The sequence below is a fragment of the Hemitrygon akajei genome, chromosome 18 (assembly GCF_048418815.1).
Source record: "Hemitrygon akajei chromosome 18, sHemAka1.3, whole genome shotgun sequence".
Taxonomy (NCBI): domain Eukaryota; kingdom Metazoa; phylum Chordata; class Chondrichthyes; order Myliobatiformes; family Dasyatidae; genus Hemitrygon; species Hemitrygon akajei.
The window spans coordinates 35,867,663-35,893,716 of NC_133141.1; the positions used below are offsets into that span (position 1 = coordinate 35,867,663).

The window sequence follows — 26,054 nt, forward strand, 5'->3', positions numbered from 1 at the left end:
GTCAAAAGCTTATCAAACCCATCAACATGTTTAAGGCAAAATGTGAAAGCTAACATATCTGCCATATGAAATCCCTAATTATTAGACACAAGTTATTCCCACGCACCTATAGCTGCCAAAATAATGAATTTTAATTCATTTGGTGGCTAAAAGATTGCAGGTGGAAGCCCATTTTGTCCATTTGAATATACAACATAGACTCACATGTCAGGGATTCAACTGTTAGAGAAACTGACTTTTAAGGAAGCAGGCCTCTCACCAGCATCTGAAAACAAAATTTATATCTCAAAGTATCTTTTAAGACCATTGGAATCTATAAGTAGAAACAGAAATAGGCCATTCAGCCCATTGAGCCTGCTCTGCCATTTCATCATGGCTAATTATTCCTCTCAACCGCATTCTTCTGCCTTCCACTGATTACTAATTAGTCATTACTAATCATGAACCTATTAACGTCTGATTTAAATATACCCAATGACTTTGTTTCTACAGTCTACTGTGGCAATGAATTCCACAGATTCACCACCCTCTTGCTAAAGGAATTTGTCTTCATCTCTATTCTAAGGAGATGCTCTTCTATTCTGAGCCTGTGCCCTCTGGTCCTAGAATCTCCCACTGTTGTGTATTTTTGGGAAATATTGTAAATATACTTTTTGATTAAGCATTCTTTATTGTTTATATGATTCATTACGGGTTATATGCACAGTGCCTATAAAAAATATCCCCACCCCCCCCCCCCCCCCCCCGGAAGTTTTCATGTTCTATTATTTTACAACATTGAATCAACAGTGGATGTAATTTGGCTTTTTTGACACTGATCAACAAAAAATCTCTTGTGTCAAAGTGAAAACAGATCTCTACAAAGTGATTTAAATTTATTACAAATATAAAATGCAAAATAATCGATTCCGCCTTGGTACTCATCCCCCTTGAACATGACACACCAAATCATCACTGGTGCAGCCAAGTGGTATTAGAAGTCACATAATTAGTTAAATAGAGATCTGTTTTCGGAGACCTGCGTGCAATTAAGTGCTTCAATTGATTGTAGTAAAAATACACCTGTACCCAGAAGGTCTAACTGCTGGTGAGTCAGTATCCTGGCAAAACGACACCATGAAGACAAAAGAACACTCCAAGCAACTCCGCTAAAAGGTTATTGTAAAGCACAGGCCAGTAGTTGTGAAAACCCCAAAGCCAAAGGATGTGTCACAGTTGTGGTCCTTTTTTTAGGATTTGTCAATTACTATAGCAAGTTTCTGCCAAACCCATTTACTGTGCTCTGCTCCTCGAACTCATTATTCCAGATCGGGAAGAAATGGCAACAGACAAAAGCAGTGTGAGGTGGCTTTTCAAAAGGCATAGGAAATAGTGACATCAGATCACACATGGTGATCCACATCACCCAGTGAAACTTGCCTGTGACGCCTCACCTCATGGTATAGTGCAATCATGTCACATATTATGAATGATAGAAGTGAACACCACATAGCCTTTACATCACATTCCATTACCAATGCAGAGAAAAAATTACGCATAGATTGACAGGGAGGCCTCGAGTCTGGCTTGGGGTGTAGAGCATTTCAACCAGTACTTGTATGGGAGAGTTTAACTTCATTACTGATCATCAACCACTGGTGTCCATTTTCAATCCACAGAAGGGTGAGCGTTCCACTAACAGCAGCAGCACGAATGTAGCGATGGGCTCTGTTTCTTGGAGGACAGAGTTACAAAATCAAATTCAATAGGCTGACTAATCTGGAAATGCTGATGGATTATCCTATTTACCCTTGGAAAAGGAAATACCTGAAAACTTTACAAAAGAGGACACTCCATTTGACATATTCTCCTTAGTGCAAATTGAAAGTCTCCTTATTACGGCAGAGATGATCCAAAGGGAAATCAGAAAAGACTTCACACTGTCCCAAGTGTACGTGGCCACCCAAAATGGTTGGAATGTGCAGAAGTTCCAGTTTCCTCCATTTTTACCAGCACCAGGATGAACTTGCCCTTAATGAAGGTTGTCTTATATGTGAATTGAGAGCTGTTGTATCATTCAAGCTGAGAGCTAGTGTGTTGGTGGAGCGTCATCTAGATTGTGGTGAAAATGAAAGCATTGGCTTGAAGCTTTGTCTGGTGACCTGAGATAGAGCAGTTTACAATGCACTGTTTGGGATGCCAACAGTCTGGAACAGTGGTTCCCAACGTGGGGCGTACGCCCCACAGGGGGGTAATTTGATTTTTATGGGGGGGCAATTCGAGAATGAGTTATTAACAGTGAATTTTTTCTAGTAAGTCTGTGTGAGTATGAGTGTGTGTGCGAGTTAATACATATGTGTATATATAGTATGCATACATAAAAATACTTGTGTGTATGTACATGTGTAATTGCGTATGTACTGTATATATAGTGTATCACCATCATTACAACCATCAAATGGCTTTCATAATTAAATTAATGAATTGACTGATGTAGGAAGGAACGAATGAACAAGTCCAAACGCGTAAGAAACTCGTACGAGGTCGCGCCAATGCTGCTTTTTGCAGTAGCTTTCGGTTCTTGGTGGTGTGAAGGTGTGTACATTGCGTCATCTCTTTTAAACGGTGTATCTGTCTTTGTATGCTGTAGAAACGAATCAGCATTGTTTTATTTATTTATTATTATTATTTTAATATCACTTAATGTTCTTTTTTTTACAATTTCTTAGTAACTTCTTCCTCAGAACTTTAACAGTCCTTTGGTTCTTTTATTTTTCTCTTTCATGAATGCCATGTTCTTTGGAAGCTTGTTTAAACCAAGTTAATGGTCTTTTAGGCTTCCTCCAGGTGAATAGGAGTTCACTTTTTGAATAATAAGAATTATATATCACCACAGGGGGCATCAGGATTTTAGAGGTGATTAGGTGGGGCATGGCCAAAAAAAGGTTGGGAACCACTGGTCTAGAAGATGCCAAGAGCAGTGCTTCTCCATCCCTGGGAGTGGCCTGTATTACCCTGGCAGAGGATTCATGTAGATTTTGCCCGACCATCCATGGGCAAAAATTTCTTGATGGTAGTGGTTGCAGCTACAAAGTTGCCAGAAGTGTTCCCAATAGCCTCCACTACAGCCTCACACACTGTAGAGAAGCCACTTCTTAAGGACTGGTGTTCCAGAGCACCTAGTCAGTGACGATGGACCAGTCTGTGGGGAAACAGTTTCAGTCATTCGTGACCCTGAGTGGAATAAGACATAATACATCTGCACCGTACCACACAGCTACAAACGGCTTGGTGGAAAGGTTTGTCCAATCTAAAGAATGCACTGCGAGCAATGTCAGCAGAACACACACACTAACACTGAATCAGAAGCTTGCCAATTTCCTCCTTCCATATCACAATGCAGCACACTCCACAACCAACAGCTCACCAGCTGTGTTGTTCCTGAGTCATCCCTTGTACTCATGCTTGGATCTCCTCAAACCCAAACTCAAAGAATATACCAGGGCAAACAGTTCTAGCCAGGGCTGCAACCTTCTCACAGCAACCATCAGGTAGGAGGTACAGAAACCTGAAGTCCCACACAGTGAGGTTAAGAACAGCTGCTTCCTTTCAACCAGAAATGAGGAGGAACTTCTATAGCCAAAGGGTGGTGAACCTGTGAAACTCATTGCCACAGGGGAGGCCAAGTCACTGGGTATATTTAAAGCAGAGGTCAATAGGCTCTTGATCAATAAGGTTGTCACAGGTTACGGGGAGAGGAAGGAAAATGGGGTCGAGAAGGAAAATACAATGCCTATAAAAAGGATTCAATCCCCCTTGGAAGTTTTCATGTTTTATTGTTTTGCAACATTGAATCACAGTGTATGTAGTTTGGCTTTTTTGACACCGATCAACAGAAAAAAGATACTTTCATGTCAAAGTGAAAATAGATCTCTACAAAGTGAGATAAATTAATTACAAATGTAAAACACAAAATAATTGATTGCATAAGTATTCACCCGTTTAATATGACACACCAAGTCATCACTGGTGCAGGCAATAGGTTTTAGAAGTCACATAATTAGTTAAATGGAGATCACCGTATTGAGTCAAGGTGTTTCAATTGATTGTAGTAAAAATACTCCTGTATGGAAGGTCTAGCTGCTGGTGAGTCAGTATCCTGGCAAAAACTACACCACAAAGACAAAAGAACACTCCAAGCAACTCTGCAAAAAGGTTACTGAAAAGCAGAAGTCAGGAGATGGATACAAGAAAATTTCCAAGTCACTGAATATCCCTTGGAGTACAGTAAAGCCAATCATCAAGAAATGGAAAGAATATGGCACAGCTGGAATTCTGGCTAGAATAGCTGTCCTCAAAAGTTGAGTGAATGCGCAATGTGACTAGTGAAGGAGCCCACCAAGAGACCTACGACAACTCTCGAAGAGTTACAAGCTTCAGTGGCTGAGATGGGAGAGATTGCACATACAACTGTTGCCCGGGTGCTTCACCAGTCACAGCTTTATGGGAGAGTGACAAAGAGAAAGCCACTGTCGAAAAAAACTCACACGAAATCTCAGCTAGAGTTTGCAGAAGGCATGTGAGGGACTCTGAAGTCAGTTGGAAGAAGTTTCTATGGTCTGATGAAACCAAAATTGAAATTGTTGGCCATCAGACTAATAGCTATGTTTGGCATAAGCCAAACATCGCACATCATCAAAAACACACACCATACCGTGAAGCATGGTGGTAGCTGCATCATGCTGTGGGGATGCTTCACTGCATCAGGCCCTGGAAGGCTTGTGAAGGTGGCGGGTAAAATAAATGCAGCAAAATACAGAGAAATCCTGCAAGAACACATGATGCAGTCTGCAAGAGAACTGCAACTTGGCAGTAGATTCGTTTTCCAGCAAGACAATGACCTCAAGCATAAAGCCAAAGCTACACAGGAATGGCTTAAAAACAACAAAGTTAATGTCCCGGAGTGGCCAAGTCAGAGTCCAGGCCTCAATCCAATTGAGAATTTGTGGCTGGACTTGAAAACGGCTGTTCACTCACAATTCCCATGTAATCTGAGAGAGCTTGAACAGTTCTGTAAAGAAGAATGGGGAAAAATTGCAGTATCCAGATGTGTAGAGCTGATAGACCTATCCAAACAGGCTCAAGGCTGTAATTGCTGCCAAAGGTGCATCTACTAAGTTTTGACTTGACGGACATGAATACTTATTGCAATTATTAAACACAATAATTGATTGCATAAATTTAGACCAATCTGTAGAAATTTGATTTCACTTTGACATGAGTTTTCTTCTGTTGATCAGTGTCAAAAAAGCCAAATTAAATCCACTGTGATTCAATGTTGTAAAACATGAAAACTTCCAAGGGGGCGATCACTTTTTATGAGCACTGTAAATCAACCATGATTGAATGGTGGACTAGAATCAATGGGCCAAATGGTCTAATTTTGCTCCTACATCTTATGGCCTTATTCAGGTTTTGAACCATCCTGCACTACTCTAATCATTATCTCAGCATAGCAACAGCAGGACCTATTTGAACTGCAATTAACTTAGTTTTTTTTTGTTCTAATTGCATTCTTCTATAAGTAATTGTATAACTTATATTTACTGTGTTTGTCTTGTGAATGTTGGGTCTTTTACATTGCACCTGTCATATACATACTTATGCCTCTAATAATGAACTTGACTTTGGTCAAAAACCAAAGTCCAAGTCTGACTCTAGAGTCAGGTAGAGCAAAACTCTCCACTGGCAGTAAGATTGGAATTTGAATGCTATTTAAGACATAGCTACACTTTCCATGCACCGTCATGTTAATGATGTTAATGCTAATTATCAATCTGTATTGGGACCATTGCCATTCACAACAAAACCATACCATGGGAATACATGGTTGAACAATAATTGGTATGTTTAAGAATGGTTTACTTTCCATCCCATAAGCCCCATGTACCAGCAGTGTTTTCTTACCCTTTGTTGTCTGTGGGATGGGAGCCTGTGATCAGGGGAGCGATAGGCAGTTTGCACATCCCTGTGGGGCCCTCAATCGTCACAAACACATTCATGCCCAAGGATCGTGGAACTATACAGGGAGAAAACAATAGGCCACAAATAAAAAACATCAACAGAATGAGAGAAAATAAACAGAGGTGTCAAATTCCTGATAGTATTGCTCGTTACCAAAATTAGCAAACAATTCTGTTTATGTTACAGACCTTCCAACATTGGAGTCTATGAACATAAACTAAATCTATTATCAAATATGCATAAAAAAAGAGCTTTGCACAAGTTTTCTGAAATTCTTATCATGCAACTATGATAAAATCCTAATCATTTAACTTCCAGTCCTAATGAAGGGCCTTGGCCCAAAACGTCGACCGCTTATCCTTTTCCATAGATGCTGCCTGGCTTGCTTAATTCCTCCAGCACTTTGTGTGTGTTGCTCTGGAAGGATCTGCAGATGCTCTTGTGCTTCATCCATGTTTCTATTTAATATATGGGTTAATGTTCTAATGACTACATTCAATGTGCTGGTTGGGAGCACGTCGGGAATTGAGATATTCAAATAATGTGATTGTGTGTGAGTGTGAGTGTGAGTGTGAGTGTGAGTGTGAGTGTGAGTGTGTGTGTGTGTGTGTAAGTAATGGGATTGTTCACCCTGCATCAGGATTGAAATATTTCACTAAACTTATAAACCAGTTTATAATCAAAGGATTTAGCAAATAACACACACACACACACGAGATTTTGTAAATGCTGGAAATCCAGAACAACTCAAACAAAATTCTGCAGTAACTCAGCAGGTCAGGCATCATCTATAAAGGGGAATAAACAGCTACATTTCAGGCTGAGATCCTTCATCAGTTTTCAGCCTGGAACATCGATAGATGCTACCTGACCTGCTGAGTTTCTTCAGAATTTTGTGTGCTTAGCAAATAACAGCTGGTTCTCAATCTAACGTTTATATGGAGTCTAAGAATACCAACTACCAGAGTACAAGGACTAAAGACATTAAGTCCTTTATTAGGCTGCCTTAAGTTGTTACAAGCTCTAGGATCTAGCATGCAAGGAAAGAACAGAGATAGTTTATTAAATGTGGTGAATATGAGCAGCTGCATTCCAAAGGAGACAGATGTGGCTAGAGCTAACTGACAGAATCTAACTATTTGTGCCTCGAAGAAAAGTCACATGCTCTTTATAGATAAATAAGAATGTTATCACCATTTTACTTCACTGCAAGTGGTGGTGTACGAGTCAAATGCAGCATGGGATAGATGAACTAAAGGACAAAACTAACTGATGCATGCTGTATAACTGATATTGAGAGGCAGGCTGAACTGGGCAAATGGGTAGGCAGAGCTCAACTACACATTCAGCTTGGCCATGGGGTAGCAGCCAATTAAATACCATTTTTTGGGATTAAAGTCTCCAAACTTTCGTGCCAGCAGCTGTAAATAAGACATTTAATAAAGTGAATGAATTGCCATAAACATGGAACCACAATGTCCAAAGCAAGAAGGAAATATGGTATGAATATAAAAACTGAAGTATGAATGTTAAAATAGCATGGCCTGGAAAGTGAAGGTTGCCATGCCAGGAGATTTAAGACAACAGCAACAAAAATAAAATTGAAACAAAATATTTTTATTAGAGTGGTTAGCACAACCAGATCCTGCAAGTTTACCATTTAATTCTGTAAATGTAAGTCCTGTGCCAGCCAACAATCTCACCACCTGGCCTGAATTAGTAAATTCAATCAGATTCTGGAAACCTGAGGCGAAACCTCTTGACTGACACTGATATTGGGTTGAAAGAGTGCAGCACTGTTGGAGGTGCTTCATTTAGATGTAAGAATAACTAAAGTTTTGCCAGTTCTTTCCAATGGGCAGAAAGACTCCCAATGGCAATTCTTCGAGGAAAATAGTGAAGTAATTCTGTGTGTCATGGCCAATATTTATCATTCAACCAATACTACCAATTTACATGACCTTTTCCCATCACTAGCTCTAGATAGCAGGGTAGAAGAGCATTCATGAAGTGTAATGTACTGTGAGAAGCTAACATTAAATAAACAATGTGTTTGAAAGGGAATAAGAGACCTGGGTTTATAAACATGAGATTCTGCAGATGCTGGAAATCCAGAGTACCATACACAAAATGCTGGAGGAACTCAGTGGGTCAGGCAGTATTACAATTTGGCTGCTATAGTTCCTACATTACGAAATTGCTTCACTAGTCAGAAAGCTCCTTTATAAACCCAGGCTAACACACACAAAATACTGGAGAAACTAAGCAGGTCAGGCAGAATCTATAGAGGGGAATAAATAGTTGATTTTACGAGCTAAGACCTGTCATCAGATCCTGAAGGGCCTTGGCCCCAAATGTTGACCGTTTATTCACCTCCATAGATGCTGCCTGACCTCGAATTCCTCCAGAATTATGCATGGGTTCCTCTGGATTTCCAGCATCTCCAGAATCTCGTGTTTGTAGCCCAGGTATCTGTTATTCCCTTTCAAACACAATACTTATTTAACGTAACACACAAAATGCTGGAGGAACTCAGCAGGCTGGGAAGCATCTTTGGAAAAGACTGCAGTCGATGTTTCAGGCTGAGACCCTTCAGCAGGACTGGAGAAAAAAAAGATAAACAGTAGATGTAAAAGGTGGGGAGAGGGGAGGGAGAAACTCAAGGTGATAGGTGAACCCGGAAGTGGGAGGGGTGAAGTAAAGAGCTGGGAAGTTGATTGGTGAAAGAGACACGGGGCTGGAGAAAGGGGGAATCTGATAGGAGAGGACAGAAGGCCGTGGAAGAAAGAAAAGGGGGAGGAGCACCAGAGAGAGGCGATGGGCTGGCAGGGAGATAAGGTGAGAAAGGGCAAAGGTGACGGGGAATGGTGAAGAGAGGGCATGGGGCATTACCGACCTCAAACTCTCCTCTCCTTCACCATCCCCTTTTTAATATTGCCAATTCATAAATGCCTCTTCAGCCCTGGTCTCAATGGCTCATTACAATTTGAGAACAATCTTAACTTTTGAGGGGAAAGAAAAGCAATGCATTTTGGAACAGGTGCAACACAGATTTACTGGAATGTAATTTGTTTTTTCTTTTTTTTGTATTTGCACCATTTGTTGTCTTTTGCACATTGGTTGTTTGCCCATCTTTTGTTCAGCTTTTTCATTGATTCGATTGTTTCTCTTTGTATTTACTGTGAATGACCATAAGAAAACAAATCTCAGGGTAGTATATGGTGACATATATACTTAGATAATAAAATTACTTTGAACTTCATGGTTTAAACTATGAGTGTTCATACAGACATACTCATTGAGATTTAGGTTTGGAGTCCATTTGATCAAAGGGGAACTTGGGATAGATAGATTTTTAGTGGATTAAGTCCAACATAAACGAACATGGCATTAATTTCAAAGAAAGGCCCTTTAGAAACCAAGTTAGAATGGAAGGCTTTTGAAGGGGATCAATGAACAGTAGACAATGTTAAGACAACTGTTTTTTAAAAAAAAATCAGGGTAAGATTTAATTTGCACAACCTAAAATATTAAGTGATATGGGCAGAAGTAGGGGGTGTGGAAATATTTTACCTGATAGCAAATTTTGACTGAATAGCCAATTGGGTTTGAGGCTAGAGGGGCTGAATGGCCTATTCCTTACTTGCCTATTAACACAGAAAATGGCCTGAAAGGTTCCAGAAGAGCAAGTCCCATCAGTTCCACTGTATTTCCCAGTAATCCTGCAAACCTTTCTCTCTCTCTCCCAGACCCATGAATTTCCTCTTTGATCCTATGTGATAGTCACATACATAATGGGGTAATTTAACATAGCCAGTTAGCTCCCCAATACACTTTTGGGATGTTTATTATAGATACAGCATGGTAACAGGCCCTTCTGGCCCAATGAGCCCATGCTGTCCAATTAACCTACTAACTCATACGTCTCTGGAATGTGCGAGAAAACCGGAGGAAAACCATATTGTCATGGGGAAAACATACAAGCTCCTTACAGACAGCAGCAGGAAATGAACCTGGGTTGCTGCCAATGTAATAGCGTTATACTAATTGCTTTGTTACAGTGTTGCCCCTGTGGGTGGAAGTCCATACAATCGAGGGGAGAATGCTTGGTTTCTACTTGGACACAAGAGTGAAAAATGCACATTCAAAACAGCAAGTACAATTGACAGCTGATTATCTTGATTCAAAATGAAATCATAGTGCAGAACCACTTTAATACTCTAGCCTCACAGAAACCTAATGCCCCTCAATATATACATATCAGAAAAAGACTACAGCAGGAGTGACGAAACTTTTTGAGACCCTATGGCCAAATTGATGATAATCTTCGAAAAAAATTCTCATGTGCCATGGTAATTTTGAGCAGAGATGAGCATAATTAATGAATTAGTAACAATAAATGCAGTTTTTTTTAAAAAGTGAAAAAGGGATGAGTCTTGTTGCCTATTTACATAAATTCATTGATTTACTATTAATAAAGGTATAACAGAAACAGCTTGGAACAAATGAAACATTTTAGAAAAGCTGTTCAAAAGTCATTAATATTAATCTTTTAAAAAGACATTTGAAAAATAACAATTCCTAAATAATATTGTAACCACTTAATATCCAATTACTACTGTGTACATCAGGTCTGCAAGGATTTGAAAATGTATCACCCAACATCATAAATTTTTGCAACTGTCTAGCTGGCATGAGAAGTTTCCTTTTCAATAAAAAAATCTCATTGCCCACAGGTTGTTTAAAAAAATCATTCGCTGCTTCATCTGGCAGTAAAGATAACCACTGTGTATCTTTTTATTATGGGTGGGGTTTAAAGAATCGAGTGGCAGCACTGCATGCTGCGTGCCAACACTTTTGTGCGAGACGTTTTGCGTTTGCCACTCCTGGACTAGAGCATCATGTCTACACAGAAAATTCTATCCAACACCAACTTGCTGTCTTGGACATAAACTCATCCCATCCCCACCTATTTAATTTTCACCAACATGAAAAGGATCCTGGAACTGTACCATTATTTTCGTTCAGGTTCGTAAGTTTACCAGTTCCCTCTTCAAATAGGTCGTACGGAGAGACGTAATATTTCAAATTCATTAAGTGTCCTGTAAAATCAGCAAAGATATTTTCAGTTAAAATCCATTGATAAACAAACTGGTTCACAAAATTAAAAGCATTTGAAATACACAAATTAGTCAGCTGATCATGAAAAAGGTTAATATTTTGTGGGGCTGCTTTCATCTGTTCTAAAGAAGAGTTGTTCTGAAACTTTCTCTGGTGAAGTTAGGGCAAAGAATAGGGTCTTGTATAAGAAATTTCAGAACTGCTGCAGCAAAATTAACATGAATCACCAGTTTACAAAGGTGAGAAGCGAGAGGGACAAAAAGTCTGTGGCCACCATTGACCTCTTAGGAGTCCAAGTCAAGGCAATATCTATGGTCTATGTAAAAAAAACAAGACATTTCTCCAGCAAGATAATGAAGAATAGTTATGAGATACAAATTCCATACATAACTTTAATCCTGTCAATTACAGCCCTGCCTACAAAGGTGAAGGGCAGAGCTCCACTATAAAGGGAATAGCGGTGCTACTGGATTGGCCTACAACGATAAGATTGAACTAAAATTCAAAATATTGTTAAATAATCTCAAGTTATCTTTCCAAAGATATGAAAGCCCATTATATTTCAGAGACTAGATACAAAACATACTTAACACCAATTTCCTCCCCAAGCCCCTTACTCAGAAATAGCAAATAGTGGATTCCAATTAATTGGGCCATCGGTTAATTGGGGTAGCCACTTATTTGGGACAACTCTTAAAGAACAAAAACTAATCGAGAAAATAACCAGGATTTCCTTCGTTTATTTAGGACACTATGCTGCTTAATTGGGAAAGGAGATTGTTGTCAGTTTCTAACTAGCATCAGTCACGTGTGCTTATGTGTCCATTAGACACTATGCCGTGCTAAGAGTGAAGAGTTTTTAAATAGTATCAGTTGCATGTGTTTTGTCACTGAGAGTTGGTGAGACATAAGCAGTAAGATAATTCAGGATGGTTTTGCTCACTGCGGTTTCAAGCATTCCAGGCTTAGAGATGCCAGCAACCGTCAGGAGTGAAAATGAAACAATTTCACTACTTCAGCAAATTAGGAACTATGAAGAATTTGAAGATATCAACAACCACCTTGAATGTTACAATGAAACTGAAGTTTTGGAAGCTGCAATAGTCAAAAGCATTGTAGGAAGGCAGTCCATTATCTGCAATAGGTGCCTGTGCTGATTTTGTTCATTTACAGTCTACCTAAAGAACACAGCAGTGTACACTGGATGAAATTCCACCGTTGATAACTATTAAGAACTAAGAACTAATACACAGTTTGATAGTACTGTAGTAGTATTGGTAGAGCTCTAACAGGTTCTGTATTTCTTTTAAATACACAATTTGTTACTCAGCTAAATGGTAGTTTGCTGCGGCAGCCACTGAATTAGGCCAAAATGTACTGGTCCCAATGTGTCCTAATTAACCAGAATCCACTGTATTGACAAAGAACATACCGCCACTTCTTGGTGTAAGATAGCCAACACTTCCTTGGAGTATTGTATCAAGGTTACTTGCATTGGTGGCTAATCTGAAATAAATTAAAATTATGGATAGATTAAAAAAAAGTAGAAAAAAATTGTAAAGTAAATTTCTAAACTTTTCACAAATTGTTTTTCCTCCACAGTCAAAAACATGCTGGCATTAATCTATGGGTACTTGGACCAGAAAGTCATCCATCTGAATACTGATAATTAATCTTTACAACCTTCTTACCAAAATGAAACACCCCAATAGGTGGTAGTATTTTAACAAATCGATAAAATCTGACGTTCCAGACAGTTGAGAGGGCAAGTATACACAGGTTTGTTTAAAAAGATGGGCTTTAAGCTACTTCTTACAAGAGGTAAGGTGGAGATATAAGAAAGCTCCTAAGTGTACAAACAAGGCAACTGAAAAACAAAAGTCTGTAATATATATACACACACACACAAACACATACACATATTCTGGTTTCATATATATGTAGGCTCTGTAGGGTGGGATAGTACGACAGCCACAGTGGTGGTGAAGGACAGGGGAGAGGAAGGCAGGTAGGAATAAGTCCATGGGAACATTGTTACAACAGCTGCTGGTGAAGGCTAACAAGTACAGGGGCAATGAGTGAACAAGACATGAGCAAATTAAACTGCGGGCAGCAGAGAATCAGCAGCACATGAAGAAGGTAGTTACTTTCCCAGAAAAAAAATTAACACATTCAGAAGAAATAAAGGCATTGAAGAATCACATAGAAGATAAAGTGAAGCAGTAGCAAGGTCAAGTTAGCCAGTTTTAGTGATAGAGCAGATCCTTAAATGAAAACACAGCTCCTCAACAATCACAAGTATGTAAATTCTGTGGTGGAGGGCTTTCAGTTCCTGGGTTGGGAATGCTAGTCATGGAGCTGAGAATGCGGCAGAAACCAAAGGCAGTGGCCTTGGTCCTCAATCAGATAACTGCAACATTATTCAGTATTATTTGTCAAATGAAGAGTGAGAAGTTTGAAATTTATACGGCAATATTATGGAGAAGTCAACAAATTCAGAAGGGAGAAAACTAACTAAAAGCATCTAAAACTCCAGCAGCAACTTAGATAGCTTAAGTGGCTCTCAATAGCAGCTTACATTCACAAACCTTGGTTAGTTAATAAAGCTCAGCAGGAACATTATACAGAAGAGGACGGGAAGACAAAAATATATCCAGATATTCAATTCCTTTCCTGCAACCCAGTAAGAAAATGCCTTTCATTTGGGCTTGATTGCCACAGCAGCCCAGAGAGCCCTGAGCTCTGACAACTTGGACACATGTAGCACTGTGCAGGCTGTCAACAGAATAGAGGTTATAATAGGGTCGCATTCCTGGGAACTGTTTGTAACCCGAACTGTTCATAAGTCAGAAATGAACAAAAACTCTGAGAGAACACAGAAATAGCTATAACAGAGAGTGACTACCAGTTGGCCTCACTGAAGGCTCAGTGCTCCCAGCTCTGCTCAGCCCAAACCAGACTTGATCATTGATGTTCTGGGTTGCGGGTGGGGTGGGGGAGAAGAGAAAAAGAAATGTCCTGTTCCCACACAGCAGAAAATGCCTGCAGCCTTCAAATTCATCCCATCCATTCTGCCAGCTCCCAAAAGCTCTTTTCTGGAGCATTCAGGATATGAATGTGTTTAAAAACAAAATTTCATTCCCAAAATACTTTACAAGTAATGAATTCCTTTGAAGGGTAATTATTGTTATCATGCTGTAATTGAAATAGCTAACTTCTGCACAACAAGTTCCCGTAAATGACAATGAGAATGACTAATTAGTTTTAGTTAAGTTGCTTCAAAAGATAAATATTGTTCAGGACATTGGCAATAAATCAGTTCAGCATTGACTAGATGCACTGTAGGGCCTGTGTCTCCAAAGTAATCTATCAAGAATTTTTTTAAAATGAGCTACGGAAGGGGAAGGGGTTTGACCTAATGGATTGGTGGAAAGACAATTCTAACCACACAGCACTTCCTCAGTGACAGACTGGAATGTCAGCCTGGAGTGGGAGTGCTTTCCAATATAGATGAACAAATGTCACTAAATGAGACAGCTAACACTTAAAGCAGCATATGAATCCACAGCAAGAGACCACAATTTTTATATGAATGATATCTACACAGACGCCAAATTTATCTCAGTTCTAAAAATACAAATGAGCAATTTATTAGTAGACCACTCAGGTACACAAAGGAAATATTATCATAAAGTCTATGTATACCCAAATTTCATCTACCTTTCCTTTCTGAAGCATTCAAGATATGAATTTGTTTAAAGCCAAGTTTTTCCCCTCACCCAATGAAAAGCAAGTGTACATGGAGTTATTTTCATATGGAGACTTTAATGTCACACGTACATTGAAACATACAGTGAAGTGCACCATTTGTGTCAACGATCAACACAATCCAAGGACTGTGCTCAGGGCAGCCTGCAAGTATCGCCGTGCTTCTAGTGCCCATATAAGCTCACAACTTACAAACCCCAACCTGTAGTGGGAGAGGAAACCAGAGCACCCAGAGGAAACCCACTAGGTCACAGGGAGAACAGACAGTGGTGCAAAGTGTTATACAACTGTGCTGCCCCATCTTGTGTTAACTCCCTGTAGATTCTACACATTAACAAAATCTCAAAAGTTGCATCAGATCAAAGAATGTAATATTTACCTGAACATGTGCGCCATCTTTGAAAGATCGAGTTCTAGGGACTGCAGAGCCAAATACATCTTAGTTTTCAGCTTACTGTAGAAGTAAACAAACAGATTCCCCTATTAAACACATTCTCATAATTCACAGACACCCCTTTCCGTGGAGTCAAAACAGTGGTGATCTTCGTGATCTGTGTTGGATGGAACCAAAAATACTTGCTCAGGAAAGCAAGTGAAAGTGGGGCTTGCCGGTGGCCAAACCTTTTAATTTCAATTCCCATTTTGACGTGCCCATCCACGGCTTCCTTTTATGCCAAGATGAGGCCACCCTCCGGGCGGAGGAGCACTACCTTATATTCCATCTGGGTACTCTCCAACCTGGTGGTATGAATATCAGTTTCCCCTTCCAGTACACAAATTTCCCACTCTGACTTTTTACTTCTTCTCACCCGCCTACTACTTCCCCCTGGGTCCTCTCCTTTACCCACCTTTCTCCTATGGTCCACTATCCTCTATCAGTTTCTTTCTTTTGCAGCCCTTGACCTTTCCCACCCACCTGGCTTCACTCATCATCTTTCAGCAAGCCTCTTTCCCCTCCCCCAACTTTTTATTTTGGCATCTTCTCCCTTCCTTTCTCAGTCTTGAAGGGTCTAGGCTGGAACTTTTTAGCCTCTTCCATAGATGCTGCCTGACTTCCTCCAGTGTTTGTGTGTTGCTTTGGATTTCCAGCATCTGTATACTCTCTCATGGCACTGAAATATTTTTACAAAACAATTGTGTTCTATTTCACTTTTCCTCTGTAACTATCTGAACTCTTCTGTGGTTTTCCTTTCAATGGACTTTATCTCCATGTTTCACTGACGGTTAAGCTTACATTATGCGCACTTCCTCTCTGTAGCTGACCTTAAACTACACAGCTAATTTTAGATTCCACAGAAATACTCTTAACTTTTGCTTCTTCTAAACTCAACCCCCAGATTACTTCTGAACTCTCAAGCACAAATCACATTCAAGAAAATTTGTATTTTTACTCCAAACTCAAGTTAATAGCCTATCAATAGTTGTATTGACTACTGGATGAGTTACAACCATGACTCAAAATGCACCTCAGTAAATACATCGATTCTTTTACTCAAAAATAAACAAAAAACAAAATTCAGAAAAATTGGATGATATTAAAGAAAAAGCCACAACATAAGTGGTGCAGTCACTATTATACATTGTTTCAGCAGTTCCAAGATCAATTATCACTTAATTTTACCAGAGATGGTAGGATTCACTGTCTAGACTCAACACACACACACACACACACACACACACACACACACACACGCAAACATTAAAATGCAGTTAAACATACGGACAACCAAGGGTGGGTGGAAAGGAGAGAAATAAGGTGAAATATTAATCTATTATAAATCAAAAATTTTAGGCCAGAGTGTCCTGAATAAACCTTGACTAGGCATGGATGGTAAAATAGTATTCAAGATGGTTTTGATGTTGCAATTTAGAAAATGCAATGCTATTTAGGATTGAAGTACAAGATAACTGCACATATTTATCAGATACTCAATGGAATTTATGCTATGGATAATCGCTAGATCAAGTTTTGAATACTGAACAAGTTCCAGAAATAGTTGGAGGAATTTAAGGTGGGGGGGTTATATGGGAGGCAGGGTTTGAGGGTCGGCACAACATTGAAGGGCCTATAATGTGCTGTACTATTCTATGTTCTATACCATGCCCATGTCATCTTTTCAAGGTAAATTCATCAGCTTTCTTGAAAGTAAATCACTTGGATCTGACATAGTAAGAGAACACATGATGCCTACAAAGCAGACAATTAAAAGTTTTATGACAATGGGGTGCTCTATTGCAACCTGAACTTGGAAAGATTATATAATCCTTGTTTTCCTTCTCCCGTCCTTGTGAATATTTTGACCCTAATGTGTTCATAAACCAAGCTCTCTCGATATGAGATTATGGCTTCATAAATACAAGTTTTAAAAGTGCCTACAATCCATTTGTAAGCAAACAGCAATAACATCACCTATACGTCAAATGAAATTGTTATTTAGATTCTTACTTGTCTCCAGGGAGCTTATATAAGTTGACAAGGCCTTTAAGGTGTTTTGAGAACTCCAAGAAATTCTTCTCTCTGTAACAGAACCAAGAAAATACAATGCAAAAATCAAACAAGGCATGAATGTAAAATCTGCTTATTTTTCATTCTATAAATTATTGGTGATTATTCCAGAAATGAATGATGGTAATAAGTGATGGAATTAGAACCGAATTTCCAATCCACCTGCTCTGATCCAGATGCCTTATAAATTACACTGGACAACAAACATTTTGTTTCCTGAATACTTTTGGGTGTATCTTATGGATTTTGGGCTGCTAATCATAAAAATCACCATGAAATCTCCCTGTTACACACTTTTTTTTGAAATCACTTATATTTATTATTTCAACTCATAATTCAAGTTAATTAAATTGTTGCCCACAATGTAAGCTGAAAAGTTTTCTATCTTGTCCAGGCATTCCTGGGCGGGCTCAGGCAGGGCAGTTGCTGCATGACAGGACAGGTTTTAGAAAGGCTATAAAAGCATCACACACACCGTTCTGTGCATTGCGTTTACTTGTATATCAGTTTGCGATCACGTTGATGCGCTTGCTCTACGCTCATAGCATACAGTTACTTTATTATGAGTACATACAGTATTTTCAAGAGTATTTGTAACAGCAAAACATCGCTAGTGTTGCAACAGCCGCAATACTTTGTTATATTTGTGACGAGTCTATGCTTAAATCTCAAGGACAGAGCATGACTCCTCATATTAAGAAACCGTATGAGCTCTAATTTGGGTGTAAAATTGGGGTCCAAGACAAAGCGTGGGCTCCTCACATTTGTTGTGCAACATGTACTGTTGATCTTAGACCTTGGCTCAAAGGTACTTGGAAATCAATGTCGTTCTCTGTCCCGATGATATGACAGACTGCTACTTCTGTCTGACCAGGTGACCATGTTTCCTCTGCTAAAAACAAGAAATCCACCGAATACCCCAATCTCCCTTCATCCATGAGACCATGATGATAATCTTCTAGTACCAAAGTCATCAGAGACATGGGGTCTAGAGGAGATAGACGAAGATGTCATGATGCATGAGCCAGGAATGGAAATGACAGATACTGATACAGATTTTGAACCCTTTATGTCAAGTGAGCCTCATCTGATAACTCAATCTGAGTTAAGTGACCTGGTCAGAGACTTGGGCTTGTCAAAGGCAGAAGCAGAATTACTGGGTTCAAGGCTGCAACGATGGGATCTGCTGTTACCAGGCACAAAAATTTCCATGAAGGATTTCGATATTTGAGACAGATGTTTCCCAGAGTAACTGATGCCAAGATTATGGAAGGCATTTTTGTTGGCCCACAAATAAATAAGATCATCAATGTCAAGCAATTCGAAGAACTTCTAGTGGGACCAGAGAAAAATCACATGGACGTTGTTGAAAATTTCCTTGGCAACCTCAGAGCACCAAACTACGTGCAGCTGGTTGACAACATGCTTCAAGCATACAAAACCATGAGGTGTAACATGTCACTAAAGATTCATTTTCTGCATTCCCATTTAGACTTATTTCTTGCAAATCTTGGCGCCATCAGTGACGAGCATAGTAAAAGGTTTCACCACGACATTGCGGTCATGGAGAAACAGTATCAGGGCAACTGGAATCCATCAATGCTGGTTGATTATTGTTGGACACTTAAGCGAGAAGCCTTAGACACAGAGTACAAATGAAAATCATCAACAAAACATTTTTAGCTTAGTTGAACTCTTGCAAAGCGTCAGTTATGCAAATGAATGCATTATATTCAATAAAAGTTAATTTCTTGTTTCGCCAAATTCCTACGTGATACAAGTAGTCTGAAATTATATTTGTGTTCATCTTCAAGCAGTCTATCATAACCACACAAATTTCTGAGGAAGCAATGCTTTTGAAAAAATCTGCTGTCCAGTGTTACCAAGATGCAGGCCACAGGTTGTATGGTAGTCAAAACTACCATAAGCATCACTGGCACCAGCCTACCTGCCATCACAGATATACATATAGAAAGATGTCAGAAAAAAAGCCAGCAAAATCAAGAAGGATCCCACCCACCCTAATCATGGGCTGCTTGCCCCACACTCATTAGTGAGGAGGCTATTGAGCATCCACACTCGGACCACCAGACTCAAAAACAGTTAACTCTCCAAAGCAGTAAGGTTGGTCAACACCTCCACCCACTAAACCCACCCCCCCACCAACCACTTTATCAGTTCGTGTCAGAGTCACATATACAGACACTTCTGTACTTAGCGTCACTTCATGTACATAAGCTATCATTTATATTTATTCTGATTTTTTATTATTGTGTTCTTTATCTTCTTGTGCTTTTTGTGTGCTGCATCGGATCCAGAGTAACAATCATTTTGGTCTCCTTTCCACTTATGTACTGGAAATGACATTAAACAATCTTAAATCCTGAAAGCAAATCAGATGGGGAGTCTTGACCAGCAGCTGTCAGTCAACAATCAAGAGGCGGTGCTGGGTCTAAACCATCTTCCTGCTAGTCACAGAAGGTTATTGTCTCTGGGGGGGGGGGGGGGGGAAGCAGCAGAACCACATGCTGTTCTGCTTACCTCCATTTTCAATACAAACTTTGCAACAGCTGAGGAACTAACCACAGATAATACAACAGAACATTAGAGTCTTGTTACTTAATCTGGTTTCTCAGCAGAATTGGCATTGCTTAAAGCAACCCCTCACTGACATTAACTAATTCCACGTAGTTACCAGCAGACTGGCTTTGACCCTGCACCAAGATTTAAAATTACTCACAAGGTCTGAATGCTACATTTGTTTTGCGCCTTGTTAAAAATGGCATACCTCAGATACTGCACCAGCTCCTGGCAGCTCTGTGGAAAACAGAACACGATCAGTCATTTCGGAGTAATATCTTTTCAACCATTTTTATTCTTTTAAAACAATGTATTACACAATACAGTTAAAAGTACATCATGTTGTCATTAGTAACTTGTGGCTGGTTGTGGTACTAAAAAGATTTTAGTTTTGAGAAAATATTTTAGCTGTGGTCCTGCAGTGCCACTCTTACGGTACTTTACAGTGCATCTGTGAGGGATACCATACTGCTTGGAGGTATTGCTTGAGGTGACTATAAAAGATTCTGTGGAAGTGAAGGGTCGTTTAGTACACTTGCTATCTGCAGTCATCGAGTCATACAGCAAAGGAACAGGCTCATAAACCCACTGCGTCTGCACTGATTGCTCAATTCAGCGATACTATTTGCCTATATTAAGTCCGTAGACATCTATGCCTTGGCGAATCGTGTTGCCCAAATGCTTCCGAAATGTTGTGAGAGTATCGGCCTCCACCGCCTCCTCAAACAGCCCATTCCAGATCCCCCCTCAGATTCTGACTAAATCTCTTAAATTTGTCCTCATCTTAAGACAGTCCCACCATTACATACCACTATCAAGTCATCCTTCAGCCTCCTCCGCTCCAGGGAAAACAAACACAGCCCACATAGATCCTTATAACTAAAATGTTCCAATGAAGACAACATCTCCTGCATCCCCTTCAGCACAATTCTATTGTGTGATGACCAAAATTGCCCAACCCAACATCCTTCAACCACCAGTACCAAAAACAGATTAATGAACCTTGCATTTTTCTTACTGAAGTGTACAAATTGGCTGTCATATATCACCTGATTACAAATGCCACCACATTATGGAAGTGCTAAATTGGCCAGAAGGTATGTTGTGACTGTGAGACATACATGAGGATCAGTGTTGGCACGTGGCCAAGTGGTTAAAGCATTCGTCTAGTAATCTGAAGGTCGCTAGTTCAAGCCTTGGCTGAGGCAGCGTGTTGTGTCCTTGAGCAAGGCACTTAACCACACACTGCTCTGCGACGACACCGGTGCCAAGCTGTATCGGCCTAATGCCCTTCCCTTGGACAACATCGGTGGCGTGGAGAGGGGAGACTTGCAGCTTGGGCAACTGCCGGTCTTCCATAAAAAAAACTTGGAAACTTTCCAAGGTGCAAATCCACGGTCTATCGAGACTAACGGAGGCCTACTACTACATGAGGATCAATGTTGTTCTCACAGAGAGAGGATACTGACACTTTCAGGGGAAGCAGATATCTACAAGATGTCATCTCCATTATTCTTTCCTTATTTTCCTGGTGGGGGAAGTTGCTTAGATTTTAATAGCAATTGGAGCAAGAAGGCTGCGAGTGGAATGGCTAAGGATTTCTGGAGCGAAGGCATTTTTCTACTCGGGGTAAAAGAGAGGCAAGATTGCGCAGGCGCATGACATCAGTCAGTAGAGCGGGAAAAGTTTAAAAAGGCAAGAAATCTTCAGTGGTTTTTGATTTGGAGCACGAAGGCCATGAGTGGAACGGCTAAGGATTTCCGGAGCCAAGGCATTTTTCTACTTGGGGTAAAAGAGAGGCAAGACTGTGCAGGCGTGTGTGATGTCAGCCAGTAGAGTGGGAAAAGGTTAAAAAGACCACCATATCCAGTGGGCATCGGAGTGAGAGGGTAGCAGAGTGGTAGGGCTTTGGCTCAATGGGCCTAGGTGGTAATGAGGCAAGGTAGGTTTACCTGTGTTCATTGCAGAAAGGAAGTATGTGTGAGAGGCCGGTTTTCTGTGCTCGATGTCAGATGTGGGAGGTCCTGGAGTCTCCCAACCTCCTGTATCTGCACCAGGTGTGTCAAGCTGCAGCTCCTAAGGGACTGAGTTAGGAAACTGGAGATGCAGCTCGATGACCTTCGTCTGGTCAGGGAGAGCGAGGAGGTGATAGAAAGGAGTTATAGGCAGGTGGTCACACCGGGGCCACGGGAGACAGACAAGTGGGTCACAGTCAGGAGGGGGAAGGGCAAGAGTCAGACACTAGAGAGTACCCCTGTGGCTGTACCCCTTGACAATAAGTACTCTTGTTTGAGTACTGTTGCGGGGGGGGGGGGGGGGCAGCCTACCTGGCCTCTGGCCCTGTGGCTCAGAAGGGTAGGAAAAAGAGGAAGGCAGTAGTGATAGGGGACTCTATAGTTAGGGGGTCAGACAGGTGATTCTGTGGACGCAGGAAAGAAACTCGGATGGTAGTTTGCCTCCCAGGTGCCAGGGTCCAGGATGTTTCAGATCACGTCCAAGATATCCTGCAGTGGGAGGGAGAACAGCCACAAATCGTGGTACATATTGGTAGGAAATGGGAAGAGGTCCTGAAAACAGACTACAGGGAGTTAGGAAGGAAGTTGAGAAGCAGGACCGCAAAGGTAGTAATCTCGAGATTACTGCCTGTGCCACATGGCAGTGAGTATAGGAATAGAGTGAGGTGGAGGATAAATGCATGGCTGAGGGATTGGAGCAGGGGGCAGGGATTCAGATTTCTGGATCATTGGGACCTCTTCTGGGGCAGGTGTGACCTGTACCAAATTCCAGGGGGACCAATATCCTGGCAGGGAGGTTTGCTAAGGCTACTGGGGAGAGTTTAAACTAGAATTGTTGGTCAGTCTCTCGAACTGAAGAGACTGGGGAAGAGGCAGTTGGCTCACAAATAGAGAAAGCTTGTAGACAGTGCGAGAGGGAGGATAGGCAGGTGATAGAGAAGGGACACGCTCAGATGGACGGTTTGAGATGTGTCTATTTTAACGCAAGGAGTATTGTGAACAAAGCAGATGAGCTTAGACCGTGGATCAGTACTTGGAGGCCATTACAGAGACTTGGATGGCTCAGGGACAGGAATGGTCACTTCAAGTGCCAGGGTTTAGATGTTTCAGAAAGGACAGGGAGGGAGGCAAAAGAAGTGGGGGCATGGCACTGTTGATCAGAGATAGTGTCACGGCTGCAGAAAAGGTGGACGTCATGGAGGGATTGTCTACGGAGTCTCTGTGGGTGGAGGTTAGGAACAGGAAGGGGTCAATAACTTTACTGGGTGTTTTTTAAAGGCCACTCAATAGTAACAGGGATATCGAGGAGCAGATAGGGAAACAGATCCTGGAAAGGTGTAATAATAAGAGTTCTCGTGATGGGAGATTTTAATTTCCCAAATATCGATTGGCATCTCCCTACAGCGAGGGGTTTAGATGGGGTGGAGTTTGTTAGGTGTGTTCAGGAAGGTTTCTTGACACAATATGTCGATAAGCCTACAAGAGGAGAGGCTGTACTTGATCTGGTATTGGGAAATGAACCTGGTCAGGTGTCAGATCTCTCAGTGGGACAGCATTTTGGAGATAGTGATCATAATTCTGTCTCCTTTACAATAGCATTGGAGAGAGATAGGAACAGACAAGTTAGAAAAGTGCAAGGGGAATTATGAGTGTGTGCGCGCGCCCTTAACTCCTGGTGGAGTCGTCAAGCTTTTTGTACCGTTCTTTTTGGTAATTGCTCATCATACGGTGTGTCTTGGGCATCTGAAACGTGGCAGAGCCCATCCCTCTCCAGGTTTTTTTCCTTTACGAGGTCAAGTTGCTAGCTCGACACTCAACCCAGGCACGGATGGAGAGCATGCAAGGGAGCCGGCCGGATTCAAACTTGGAACCTCTCGCCCCGAAGTCCAGCGCTGATGCCACTATGCCACTAGCCAGCTAATTATGAGGCCATCAGGCAGGAAACTGGAAGTTTAAATTGGAAACAGATGTTCTCAGGGAAAAGTACGGAAGAAATGCAGCAAATGTTCAGGGGATATTTGTGTGGAGTTCTGCACAGGTACATTCCAATAAGATAGGTAAGTTATGGTAGGGTACAGGAACTGTGGTGTACAAAGGCTGTAATAATCTAGTCAAGAAGAAAAGCTTACAAAAGGTTCAGAGAGCTAGGTAATGTTAGAGATCTAGAAGATTATAAGATTAACAGGAAGGAGCTTAAGAAGGAAATTAGGAGAGCCAGAAGGGGCCATGAGAAGGCCTTGGCGGGCAGGATTAAGGAAAACACCAAGGCATTCTACAAGTATGTGAAGAGCAAGAGGGTAAGACGTGAAAGAATAGGACTATCAAGTGTGACAGTGGAAAAGTGTGTATGGAACCGGAGGAAATAGCAGAGGTACTTAATGAATACTTTACTTCAGTTTTCACTACGGAAAAGGATCTTGGTGATTGTAGTTATGACTTGCAGCAGACTGAAAAGCTTGAGCATGTAGATATTAAGAAAGAGGATGTGCTGGAGCTTTTGGAAAGCATCAAGTTGGGTAAGTCTCCGGGACCAGATGAGATGTACCCCAGACTACCGTGGGAGGCGAGGAAGGAGATTGCTGAGCCTCTGGCGATGATCTTTGCATCATCAATGGGGATGGGAGAGATTCTGGAGAATTGGAGGGTTGCGGATGTTGTTCCCTTATTCAAGAAAGGGAGTAGAGATAGCCCAGGAAGCTATAAACCAGTGAGTCTTACCTCAGTGGTTGGTAAGTTGATGGAGAAGATCCTGAGAGGCAGGATTTATGAACATTTGGAGAGGTATAATATGATTAAGAATAGTCAGTATGGCTTTGTCAAGGGCAGGTCCTGCCTTACCAGCCTGATTGAATTTTTTGTGGATGTGACTAAACACATTGATGAAGGAAGAGCAGTAGATGTAGTGTATATGGATTTCAGCAAGGCATTTGTTAAGGTACCCCATGCAAGGCTTATTGAGAAATTAAGGAGGCATGGGATCCAAGGGGACATTGCTTTGTAGATCCAGAACTGTCTTGGCCACAGAAGGCAAAGAGTGATTGCAGATGGGTCATATTCTGCACGGAGGTCGGTGACCAGTGGTGTGCCTCAGGGATCTGTTCTGGGACCCTTACGCTTCCTGATTTTTATAAATGACCTGGATGAGGAAGTGGAGGGATGAGTTAGTAAGTTTGCTATGATGCAAAGGTTGGGGGTGTTGTGGATAACGTGGAGGGCTGTCAGAAATTACAGCAGGACATTGATAGGATGAAAAACTGGGCTGAGAAGTGGCAGCTGGAGTTCAACCCAGATGTGTGAAGTGGTTCATTTTGGTAGGTCAAATATGATGGAAGAATATAGTACTAAAGGTAAGACTCTTGGTAGTGTGGAGGATCAGAGGGATCTTGGGGTCCGAGTCGGACACTCAAAGCAGCTGCGCAGGTTGACTCTGTGGTTAAGAAGGTGTACGATGTATTGGCCTTCATCAATTGTGGAACTGAATTTAAGAGCTGAGAGATAATGTTGCAGCTATATGGGACCCTGGTCAGACCCCACTTGGAGTACTGTGCTCAGTTCTGGCCGTCTCACTACAGGAAGGATGTGGAAGCCATTGAAAGAGTGCAGAGGAGATTTACAAGGATGTTGGCTGGATTGGGGAGCATGCCTTATGAAAACATGTTGAGTGAACTTGGCCTTTTCTCCTTGGAGCGACAGGATGGGAGGTGACCTGATAGAGGTGTATAAGACGATGAGAGGCATTGATCATGTGGATAGTCAGAGGCTTTTCCCCCAAGGCTGAAATGGTTTAAGGTGCTGGGGAGTAGGTACAGAAGAGATGTCAGGGGTAAGTTTTTTACTCAGGGAGTGGTGAGTGCGTGGAATGGGCTGCCAGCAGCAGTGGTGGAGGCGGATACAATAGGGTCTTTTAAGAGACTTTTGGATAGGTACATGGAGCTTAGAAAAATAGAGGGCTATGGGTAAGCCTAGTAATTTTAAGGTAGGGACATGTTTGGCACAACTTTGTGGGCCAAAAGGCCTGTATTGTGCTGTAGGTTTTCTATGTTTCTATGTTTAATTGCCAT

At 41.2% G+C, this 26,054-nt stretch overlaps 1 protein-coding gene across 1 annotated transcript in view; it reads right to left on the minus strand.

Moving 5' to 3' along the window:
* med1 (mediator complex subunit 1) overlaps nucleotides 1–26,054 on the minus strand; it is a 57,723-nt gene that overhangs the window by 18,549 nt on the left and 13,120 nt on the right. The window contains exons 6-11 of the mRNA XM_073071392.1: nucleotides 20,187–20,215; nucleotides 17,339–17,410; nucleotides 15,272–15,346; nucleotides 12,557–12,630; nucleotides 11,016–11,105; nucleotides 5,947–6,058 (exon numbers count right to left, since the gene is read on the minus strand). Coding sequence (XP_072927493.1) covers nucleotides 5,947–6,058; nucleotides 11,016–11,105; nucleotides 12,557–12,630; nucleotides 15,272–15,346; nucleotides 17,339–17,410; nucleotides 20,187–20,215 — 452 coding nt within the window. The remainder of the gene's footprint in view (nucleotides 1–5,946; nucleotides 6,059–11,015; nucleotides 11,106–12,556; nucleotides 12,631–15,271; nucleotides 15,347–17,338; nucleotides 17,411–20,186; nucleotides 20,216–26,054) is intronic.